General features: G+C 38.9%; 1 protein-coding gene across 1 annotated transcript in view; it reads left to right on the top strand.

The window, feature by feature from the left end:
- LOC148835458 (ERC protein 2) overlaps nt 1-12,057 on the top strand; it is a 303,333-nt gene that overhangs the window by 91,802 nt on the left and 199,474 nt on the right. The window contains exon 8 of the mRNA XM_088916570.1: nt 1,165-1,332. Coding sequence (XP_088772696.1) covers nt 1,165-1,332 — 168 coding nt within the window. The remainder of the gene's footprint in view (nt 1-1,164; nt 1,333-12,057) is intronic.

Here is a 12,057-nt window from a genome sequence, read left to right as displayed (position 1 = left end):
AATGAGAAGTTTGGTTTCCTGTAGCATTGCGATTAGATAAAGAGTATTGATTAATATGAATATTCTTACCCACAATTAATTTGATGTACAGTACATATACTGTAAATGTACAGTACATTGACAAAAGCTTTGCCACCTTCTAGTCTGATATTTTCAGATCTCAGATGCTTAAGCAAGCTGGGCTTGGTCAGTACAGGGATGGGAGACCTCTAAGGAAATCTGGGTGCTGCTAGAAGTGGTTTTTGTGGACCAGTAGGTGGACCAGAACCTTCCACACCTATTTCGGATGTGTCATTGTGCAAATGAAACGTTAAAATGATGTTCTGACTACTTGGTTTAGTCCTTGGTTTGGACTACCCTGGTGTCTTGGCTAAATTCCACTCTGGGCGAGCTTAATCTTGCCTTCAGAGTCCCCTTAATTCAACTGGTGAGGCAATTTCTCGCTTTTTCACTTGATCAGCTGGGCCTGTGATGCTGCCGGTGCAGAATGGCTGCTGTTCATCATAATTATTGTATAAGCTGTGCTTACTGGTATAGTCTCCGGCACCCCCCGCGACCCTGTATTGGAAAAGGCAGTTAGAAAATGAATGGATGGATGTATAAACTGTGTCACTGTAAGTAATATAAGATAAGATCACTTTATTGGCCATATACAATTTCTTGCATTAGGAATTCGTCTTTTCGCAGACCCCAACTTGCTCTCCATGAGACACACAGACAGGGAGAGAAGCTTGGGGTCAGAACGCAGGGTCAGCCATTGTACAGCACCCCTGGAACAGTTGGGGTTAAGGGCGTTGCTCAGGGGCCCAACGGAGTAGGATTCCTCTGCCAGCCGTGGGATTTGAACTGGCAACCTTCCAGCCACAGGCACAGATCCCTAGCCACTGTGCCAGCGCTCCGCCCAGTAATATGTACTGTAATGAACTACAGTATATGTGTCTGCATTGACCCTGTGTTAATAGGTTATGCATAAACACGCAAACTCATGAGGTCGAGCTGGCTGCCAAAAGGCTCAGCAGTTGGTCCCTCTAGTGAAAAGAGAGCTGGTTCATGATTACAATGGACAGATTGCAATGGGTGGCAGTAAAGCTAACGAAAATGACGTTGATCTAAATTTGACTGGGAAATAAAATGGTGTATTTGTCTCTACTCTTTTTTTTTCAGGTTGACGCCCTGAGACTCCGGCTAGAAGAAAAGGAATCATTTCTTAACAAAAAAACAAAACAACTGCAGGACCTTACGGAGGAGAAGGGGACCTTGGCTGGAGAGATTAGGGATATGAAAGACATGCTCGAAGTGAAGGAGAGGAAGATTAATGTCCTTCAAAAAAAGGTAAGTCATTACGCAGTGAAAAAAAAAAAACGTTGTGTGCTGGAATCAAGCCCAATTCATCTTTACTCTTTCACACCAGCTGTGTACATACAGTATTTGGCCTGTATTCTGTTCGGTGACACATGTGTGAAGGTTTGAGTTTAACCCTTTCCCGTCTCGAAAATGGCAGCAAAGTGGGACCAAAGACACTCTGAAAAACCCCTGTGGCCAAAAAGAAAAGAAAAACTGACTTAACTGCTTGCTTCTGCCAAAACTGTCAAGCTTTTAAATCCTAAAACTGGTAACCATCGATCTTTTAAGGAACTCGGGCTATAAACAAAACAAGTATTAGTCAGTTGTCATGGAACAAACATTAAAATCAAATTCCTTGGATAAACAAGATCTCGCTGAACCTAACATTATGAGAAACAAATTTATTGTCTTTGTGGTATAAATTACCATGGGTATCAAATGTACTTGTCCTCTTTTCACGTTTTCAATGTCGTATTACATTGGCATCACAGTGAAAGAGGCTGGAGCCATGTCTGACAAAGATGGTCTTCTAGGAAATTTATGGTTTAGCTTTACAGTAATTATATGTCAGTCCTTTGCCATTTTGACCAGTTATGTTAATAGAGTGCTGCATACCCCCCCCCCAAAAAAAAACAACAAAGCACACCCGTACCCCTTTCGGCAAACGGAATTTGTTCCCAGAAACCCGTTCATATAGCAAGCATTTGTAAAACGAAAAAATATTTCCATTTTTGGGGGGAAATTTACAGTCCCTTAAGGATCCCCAAAATATCACCCCTGCTTTTACTTTTTTCACCAAAAAATGACAAAAGAAACACCAATAATTGCTAACATCATATTGTGGTTTGTGTTTTTAGTAATAAAACAACACTGCTTGCCTAGTAAGACATCATAAATCATGCCTAAGTACAGTACTGTATACTGTAGTAACCACTTCATTTGCGTTTTGTGTAATTACACACCCAGTCACAATTTTCATTTTCTTAACACCTGTAGGGTCCATAATAAAGTCTAAACCACACACCTTCTTGCATAGAATGTAAGAGCACACACAATAGTGAACAACGCTTGAAGCAAGACGCGCTGAACTGAATCACACGTGTCTGTCCTGCCACTCCGGGCCGGCTCTCACCCATACTAGTTAGTGGGATGTGATGAGCACTGTCGATTTGGCGGTGGTTTTGAAATGCTTCTCCGCATCGCCTCTCCGTAATTTTGAAGTTAGCTTTCGTTATTCGACATGTGGGTAACAATTCACATGCTCTGTAATATTGAGTTTTCATTAAAAACAGCATTTGTAAGACAATAAGGTACGGGTGTATTTGTTCACGTCTGTAAGTCTCCTCATGTCACTGTTTATTACCTCCGATAACGATACCTACGCACTGATGCTGTCCTGGTCTGTCTCCATTGAAGGGGGTTTGAAACGAACCCTGTCTCTATGGGCTGCTGACCTCATCTGGTTGTTTTATGCCTTTTCTCCTTGACATGTTTTGGCCACCACAGGATGTGACAATGACAAAGCATGTCTGTTGTAGAAGCAGCGCACTGGTGGTGATAACAGTAGCTGGCCAAAAAAAACAAAAACAGCAACAAGGGCTGAAGACTAATGGCCAGGAAGCCTCCTCACTACTGTTGACTGCCTTTTGGGATTTCTTGCTTCTCATGTATTACTTTGCTGAATATGTGAGACTTGATAGGCTGTTGTTTGAGAAAAATAAAATCGTCTTTCAGTTCTTGTATACGAGTCAAACCTTTGTATGTTTTCGCAGAAGAGTAGGCGTTGATCTACTAGCTTTGACAACTGAAAACCTTGCTTTGCTGTTAACCTCCCAAAGTATCTCTTAACAAAAGCCACTGAAAAGTAATTTTTTCATTTAAGGTAATTAAATCTGTCATGGAAAAGCAATTGATTTCTGTGGTATTTAAAAAAACAATGACAATGAAGACGAAGAATAATTTGGGGTCCATTTAAGTTCATGTTCAAGGACACTTAATACTGCATAGCCTTTAATGTGTGTTTAACAAGATTTCTTTTCTTTTGTACACCAAATTTTAGCTGGGTTTCGTAACAGCAAGAAAGGAAATAATGGCTCTTCTTAGAAGGTTAATCAAATTCAGTGATTCACCACCACAAATGAGATAAATATTTAGTTTGACCTTTTATCCTTGTTGTCTCCATAAACCTAATTGCTACAAGATCCTCTATGTCTATTTAATGTTTATTAGTCACAGCCACAATTTTTTTCTTAAGGCTTTTTTTCCTCTCTGCCCCCTTCTGTGTTCAATGACAGGTCTTTCAATTAATTAATTGTGACATTTAAAGAGGCACTGTGTAGTCGATCCTCGCTGTGTTGTGTGGAAAGGCAGCCTTTAACGTTGCTTAATAGAATATTGTTTTATTTGCGAATGCATGCAAGATCTGGAGTGGACTAAAACGCTAATGGGTAGAATTTCTATTAATAGGGATTAACACTTGGGATGTGACAATCCACTAATCTGGTTACCAGTGCAGTGCCATGCTGTGCTTGACCTTATTTCTCTGACCTCACTGCTTGGAGACTCCAGAAGTCTGAGCTGTTTGAACTGTCCAGGATTTGCTTTCTAATAGTGCTCCTATGTTACAGCCCTCAACCTCGTGATATGACATTTTTGCTTTTGAAATCTCCTCTAAAAGCTTTTTTGTTTCTCCTCCCCCCCAAAAAAAAAATTTCCCTCAAGAATGGTACACTAATACCAAACATCAAACAGCTTGAGCTAGAAAGCATGTACTGTAGCTGACTCACTGAGATCTGTTCTAATTTCCATATCATGTTTTCATAATTCTCATCAGCAAGCATAAACGTGGTCGATTGAATAATGCTGAAATAAAATCTTCTTATTCCAAAACATTTCCTAGCTTGTATTTTTCAGGGAAATTAAATGGCACGGCTGGATTCTTTCCTTATTGATTAAAATATTTTTGGAGAAATTATATATTACAATAATAAAAAAGCCTTTAACCTAAATCATAAGTTTTATTTCTAGAAAACTGGAAAATAATTGGGACCTTTAAGATTGTGGCTTGCTTGATAAATAATAGCAGAGCCCCACTAGGTTTCAGATCATCACAGAACTTGTATTGCTTATCAAGGCCTGTGCTGTGCTTCCTTAAATAATGACATTTATTTCTGAATAAAAAGAGGTCCAAAAAGGTGAATCTAAAGCAGTCAGCTGCAGTTTGGATTGACAAGGTGTATGCCAGTTGGATACAGTACAAGGAATTTATAATCTCTGGGTTATTCTGTTTTGTTTTTTTTTCCCAGAAACCTCCTTATCCCGACATCAGTGAAGAATTTTTAATGGCTCTTAAAAAAAGAACGCAGAAAACTCATTTTTAAAAGCCCTGGCAAGCAAAACGCTTTCATGCTTTTCAGAGCCTTTTAACATATTAAAAGCTGTCCGTTTTAAACAATAATCTTGTTTAAAAAATGACTTTTGCTTTTCTACATGGGGGCTCTTTCCTCTAGTTCCCAGCACGATGCTTGTCATACATACTGTATAGAATATAAATTACAAAAACAATTTGGTCTTAAGCTACTCCGCCCTGTGACCACTCTTATGAGTTCACCCCCCATAGAACTTAGGAGTTACCAGACTTTTTGCTGGCCTCCTAACAGAATATTGCTGTCAACACCCATTGCCATTGAACAGTGAGAGATGGCCTTTAGAGCATGAAACTGAATAACCCTGCTCTTTTGAAGCCTGAAGGAGTTTCCATCCTTACTCCCCTGGGGTGTTTTTAAAATCTATTTTGTCATTATTCCTGTGTATTTTAAACACATTCTGCAGCACTGGCTTGTGCCTCCCTTGTGTTTTTTTTGTTCAGTTTATAAGGTCTCCTTCTTAGATCCACATGTGAGCGAAGCAGAATGGATATCAGTGTGTGACCTCTGAACCTGCTCTCAGTGCGGGGTCCTCTTCTCTTTTCTTTTTTTTTTGCTTGATGACCTTAATTAGCCAGATTTGGGAGTCTCCTTATCTGGAGGTAGACTTGAGGCAATCCCAATGTACACAGGATGTAGACAAGTAGACAATCCGGGCTGCAAGCTGTCTTCCTTTACTCTTCTTGAGAGAGTTGTGGTGTGTTTCTGTGTTGGTTTTACAAGTTTTGTACTGTTGTTAATGACTGCTCCAGTGGGCCTGCCTTGCTCTTGAAAAGGGCACGAGCCTAGGGACATTAGAACAAAAGCTGGACTATCGTAGTCAATGACTGACCTTGATTATACCCTCTTTAATTAACATAAACATGCCCATGATCTCGTTAAATCTACTGCCTGGCTCCTCCACGTCTTGTCATTTCCTGTGATTTCATTGCTCAGTTTATTCAACTTAATTGTTTCCTTCCTGATTTTTTTTGTGTGTCCTATGTAACATTTATTTATTTAATCAATATGCATAATGTATGTGGTTGATATACTGTACAGTCTGTGTGGAGAATAGGGCACCTACTGTATATATGTGAAAGATGTCTGGAAAAAAATAGATTGTGATAAAGTGAAATAGTTGGTGTGCTTTAAAACTATAGATATTTATAGATAGTTTAGATGAAGATAATGTCTATGTACTGTATGTTCTGTGACAGCTAAACATAGATACACAATGGTGACTGTAAAATAAAAATCCTCACAATGCATAGAGGGCTTCTCTTGTGATGATCTGATTAATGTAGCAATTCTGAAGGCAAGCTTTCTGTTTTCCAATAACTATCTTTTCCCCTTTTATTACATTTCGTTGAATGTATTTTCATTATTTTGTCCCTGAAAGTACATGCCAAGAAATACATGTTTGTTTGTTTGTTTTTTTAAAAAGTCTGTACTTAACTGGTATGGTCATGAATTCAGAGTCCAAAAAAACATCTGGAGCTTTTAAACGTTTCTGATTTGAATTCACAACCTTCCATTAGAAAAAAATGGACACAAGTAGATCTTTGTAAGGACTGAATATATTTTTTAAAGCCACTGACATGGATAACATAAACTTAGTGAACTAAGGACCGTGTTTAAAGAGTTTACATAGGTACGAATTTAAGATAAACTCAAATACTCGGTAAGTTAGCTTACAGAAATGTTTTACAGGTGTTCCAAGTCATTAATCATAAAGTAAATATGATACAGAGTATAGGAAGGGCCTATTGCCATGATTGGTTTTCCAAACTTCCTGCTTCCCATGTGTACATGAAAGCTCTAAATTACAGTGTCTCTAGGTGTCAGGTATTTGATGTCTCATAAGCCAACATGTTGTTCCTTGCTTCTATGAGGTAGAACTCTGACCCCTCAATTTTAAGTCTACCCCAAAGAGGAAAACTGGGTTTACCAAGATCAAACGTGTAGGATCCATTTCATTATTCCGGAAGCATAGTAGAGTTATTGATTAAACTATGCTTGAAAAACAGTACAAAATGCTGGGTGTTGACTAGGTACTGGTCTATAAGAATAATGTCAGGCAGAAGTCTGCAAAAATGCATTTTGCACTGTGCACATCTGACAAGTAACAATGATACCAAACTGGCGAGAATGTTAAACAAAAGTAAGGAAGTCTTTCTTGCTCTTGTGCTTACGTGTCTACTGTATGCAGTGCATTGTAGGAGTGGATCCTAATGTCTTTGGGAATGTGACCTGCAGTTGTGTGAACTATTCCAAGTTTGAAATGCAATATTGTCAATTAGTCACTCATTTTTACCTCCTGCTATATTGAAAGTTGATATGAATTGAAAAGGAGAAAATGGACAAGCACATTTTTACATCCATTCCAGGAAAAAAAAACTTTAAGGCACTATCTATAAGAGGAATTTTGATATGCCAAAAAATAAATGATTTATTTTGTATTATATATCAGATTATTTTTATGAATTATATTTATTTTCTTATATGATAATAAAGAAACTGGGCAAATGCTTGATTAAGATCTGTTAAAGTTTAAGGAATAACCCGATCTGGGTAGCTGACTTGACATGTTTTCAAATAATCAGTATACCATCTGTCATCAATTTTTACACCCATCGACAGATTAAAATACTGTAATTTAGTTGCATTAAGCAGGTTTAAAAATTCAAAAAAAATGCGAAAATCTACTGTATATGCTAATTTCAGCCAATAGCCTATTTCTACAAGTGAATGAAAAAAGTTATGATGCTATTTCTTTCAGCAACTTTAACACAGGCTCTTATACAGTACGTGAACCCCAGGCATGGCTGTAGGAAGAGTGCAGTTTGTTTTTGGTGCATGACTGTGCAGCTCCTCCTGTGTTGTACAGAGCCTTGCAGTGACATCAAAATTAAAGAAGACCCTAAAGCGTCATGTCAGGCACAGTGGGAGGCAAAACATTATAGACTTTTGAGTCAGTGAAAATGTGGTGAGATAATGTCTGACTATTATTTTGGGGTTGCCATTCTCCTAGTATGTTGATTTGTTCAGCAGAATGAGTGCTTTTGAGAGACATGTTGGGACACAATGTTTCAAAGGCAGACAATAGGGACCTTTTTATCTGAGTAAGCCCTTAGCAACTCTGCAGGTTGGAGAAAGTGACATCTCCGTTAAATCTACTGCCCTGCTTTGTTAGGACCAGGTGTCTCTGTGGAACCTCGGAATTACGCGATGAATCATTTGTGAAACGCTGTTGAAGAGGTTGTCGTTAGGCTGTGACACATTGAATACAAATTGTAGGAGTACAGTACATAAAGAGCGTGAGTAGAGAATGACTAATCTGTTCACATTCTCTCAGAAGTCATGTTTGCAGAATTGCGACATTGTTAGTTCTATGTTAGTAAAAAAAAGGAGCCATGCTTAGCAAGACAGCTGTTTTCTCCATGATAACAAACACATTTGCCTTTTTTAAAGTCTGTAAACCCATATCTGTAATCATCAGATATTTATAACACAAATGTCCAGCCTTTTTAGTAGTTGTTTTACCTAATAAAAAAATTACTGGCCCCTTAAGACAGCATCTTATTAAAACTTTGGGTTCACTGTGCTTTGATATTTAATAAATCTCATTAAAGGCTTCTTGCCTTATTTAAAAAATAAAAACTGCTTGAATGACGACAATCCACTTGGCAAATTTTGTCTGTCCTTAAATTAAAGTGTCTCTGTTGCTCAAACTCTTACTCTTCCCTACCAGAAGAAGAACCAAAAACTCTGCCCCTGATTTTGTTACCAGAAAAAGTATCTAATTCTGTTCTGCACAGAACAGGACTTAATTGTGCAAAACAGCAGGAATGAGGGATGGACAGCCACATGTCAGTTGCTTACAGTCAACAGTGCTCGCTCACAGAATACACTAGAATGTGTGGGGCAGTGCAGGCTTTGCAGACCCAGAATGACCTTTGCAGAGGAGTCACCTTGTGAAATCACGTAATTAAGTAATGCATTTTGGAGTGATATAGTGATTGCTTCACTGTGCAATTGCCTAGCCTTACCTGCTTCTAACGTTGTCGTTAAAAAAGCACTGGTGCTCTTCTGAACCCAGTGCCTGTGGAGTTCTTGCAATGTGTGCATTGTGTCTGAGCACCTTACATGCCTGTGATATTTACGGTTTGAAAGGGAGCAATAATAAATAAAAAAAATGCCATCAGAACTTCCACTTGCTCAAAATAATAGTCTTCTGGATAATGAATGATTGCTTTGCACGTCAGTGTTGAGCCATCTGTTTGATGTCTTTAAATTTAAAGGAAAAGAGCATAATTACACCTGAGTGAACTATGACTTTTTTCTAGAGGGTTCATTGCTGTGTGCAGACCTGTAAAGCAATGCCTGCATTTCTTTATAGACTGTCATGCCAGCAGAGATTAAAAGGCTAACAGTTTCATTTTTAGCTGGAATTCTGTGATGGTATTATTACATAAACCAAGTCACCAATGCAGTAATCTGTTCCATCTTTAATTAAAATTAATGGATTCGGCTACGTTTACTTACAAAAATGCAGCAACAAACATTCTGTAAATCAAAGTCTGTACATATACTGTACGTGCAGGAGGAATTTGTTCACTTTTCTCCCACTAGAAGGTGAATAATAAAAGCAGAAGACATAAGACCCATTTCACAATCCATCCACACCTCATAGCCTTCAGATAGAGCCTGATTAATTAGGTATTGCATAACTGTTGACTTAAATGGAACTCCAGTTAAGACTCCCAATTATTTTGTATTGAATAAGTTGGCAAAGAGAACTCTCCCTCCTTTGCACAGAAAAAAAAATGGTATTCCAGAAGAATAAGGAGATTATGGATTTCTGTGTGCATGAACACGATGAAGGTCACTTTTCTGTTCAGAGATGAGAAGCAATTTTCCCGTGAGATAAATTAACTTAGGTCATCTTTGACACTGGACAGCATGAAGTAAATGTGATGATTTGTTTTTTTTGTTTGTTTTTTTCCCTTTTGAAAATATTTATTGGTAGAATAAAACCATACGAGTCATCATTTTTTTTTATTTGGGTTCCACAGGCTGTTGCCCAGTTTGCTGGTCAACACACAAACTTCAAGGTATTCAGTTACTTTCTAAAGGCATCCTGTCATAGGAGATTGTATGAACATTTTCATGAGCCCTTAATTAGTCATAGCCATGCTTCTTTCGTTAATCAGAGGTTTGTTTAAACAATGGCTTCCAAACATAATTAAGCCTCCTTCGAAACAACGTGCTGGGATCACCTTCAATCATTATTTTGCTGAGCTTAATGCATGTCACCGAAGGGTACGTTTCACACAGGAAAAATCCCACCCTTACTCACATCAAGGTTCATCATTTGTTTGTAGTTGGCAGTCCTGTAGTTTTAACTCTAAATTAGCTCATTGTGTGGCAGGCTAGAGCAGAGATGTGTTTGAGTCTTTTGCAGCTTAAATTAATTTTGTCATTGTCAGTGACAGTGAAAATGAAATGAGAACACTGTAATAAGAACCTCAAAAGCTGTCTAATATTTTAAAGTCACCCCAAGTACTTGCTTTGCTGCAAGCTTCTCTGGGAAGTGACATGTTTTTACTACCTTTCAAAGTTACCAGGTGGAGCAGTTGATTACTCTCTCAGTTCCTCCAAATAGCCTCTTTGATATTGCTCAGTTCTGTTAATGAGCGGACTTTATTCTTAAAACCTGGACAATGTGTTCATGTTAGGGAAAATGGCCATAACGTCAAAACAGCATCTGGTGTTAATTCAGTTTCTTTTGTAACAACACCTGAATTTAATTTTTAACACCTTTGAGAGACTGACAAAGAGAGCAAGAGACTTAGAAAGTGTATTTGCAGCCCTGGTGACTGACTGTACAAGAGACTCTTCTGGGAGAGATAATAGGAAGGAAAAGAGTAGGTATGTCCAAAGGCATATAAGAAACAGGTGACATTTCTGGCATGAATAGTGCATTTCATGAGCTGTGGCTTAAGAGGGACTTAGCATATGTTTAAGGATCCCCAAAGCATGAAACGTGAAGAGTCCTAATGTAAAACGCAGCTGTTTTGAATGGAAGGGAGATAAGAGATGCTGGTATGCAGTATTAAAATGTTAACACTTTCAAAGGCATGTGGGTTACATTGAAATAGTGTGTGGCCTGCTGGAGACTTATAGCAGGACAAGTCCGATACTGTGACGCAGCCTCCTGGGGGCTTCAAAGGTGGCCCAAACAGGGTCACACAACTGGTCCAGTATGCATCCAGGGGTCGGGAGATGATGGCCGATCTACAGAACACGCACTGCAGTGGCACCCTGACTAGGATCTCTGAGACCCATATTCGTGGGATTGCTGACGTTCCTGCGGAATTTGGAAGGGGGGATTTGGGGGGAGGGGTGGGGAAAGTAACAGAGCTCATTGGGTATTTAGGAGCTGCAAACCCGCTGGATCACGTGAGTGGTATTTTGACTCAGCGGATTTGTTAATTTGCCTGGGAGTCAGGGGGAGATGCCTCAGAGACAGGTGATAAAAAACTAAACCGCACCGACAGAGCTTTTGCATTCACTTTCTCACACTGTATTGACTACAGTAATGTAAGCGTGCAACATATCCATGCAGAGATCACAATCTTGTCTTGCTCACCGCAGTCTTCATTGTTACATTGTATGGACAGCATGCATAAATATTTCTTTTGAGCTGATAAAATGGTGTGCTGTGCTGTGCACTCTGAAATTGGTTTTCATAGAGGCTTCTAGTTTACAACAGATGTTGGTGATTAAAAAGTATGTGTTATTGATAAAAGTCCATCTTTTCGGTATATTAAGATATTAACATTTGTATCCCAGGGTAGCATAGTGGTGTGGTGGTAAATGCTGCTTTCTTTCCACTCTCGAGTCCTGGGTTTGATTTTGGTGTAGACTACTTCTGTGTGGAGTTTGCATGTTCTTGTCATGCTCAGTGTGGGTTTTTGCTGGCTTCCCTGGTTCCCACCTGTCTTCCACAGATGTGCAGAATAGGGTAATTGATGTGTGCTTGTGTGTGTTGGACTTGGGTGTATGACCATGGCTTGGATTTATGACAATCCAGAACCTAGCCTGAGACCCTTACAGGGAATAAACAGCTTTCTGACAAAGGATGGATGGAATTTGTATCTCACTTTTGTATCCCCAAATGCAAGAATAAACTCACGAGTCAGTTTATATTGGTATATTCTGTGGGGCAGTAAAAAAAGAAATTATTTCTTTATACTAGTAGTGATTTGAGCTCATCAGAAGTAGTAAGATTGATCAAATAAAA

The sequence above is a fragment of the Atractosteus spatula genome, chromosome 5 (genome assembly GCF_055471065.1).
Source record: "Atractosteus spatula isolate fAtrSpa1 chromosome 5, fAtrSpa1.hap1, whole genome shotgun sequence".
Taxonomy (NCBI): domain Eukaryota; kingdom Metazoa; phylum Chordata; class Actinopteri; order Semionotiformes; family Lepisosteidae; genus Atractosteus; species Atractosteus spatula.
This window is presented reverse-complemented; position numbering and strand designations above follow the sequence as displayed.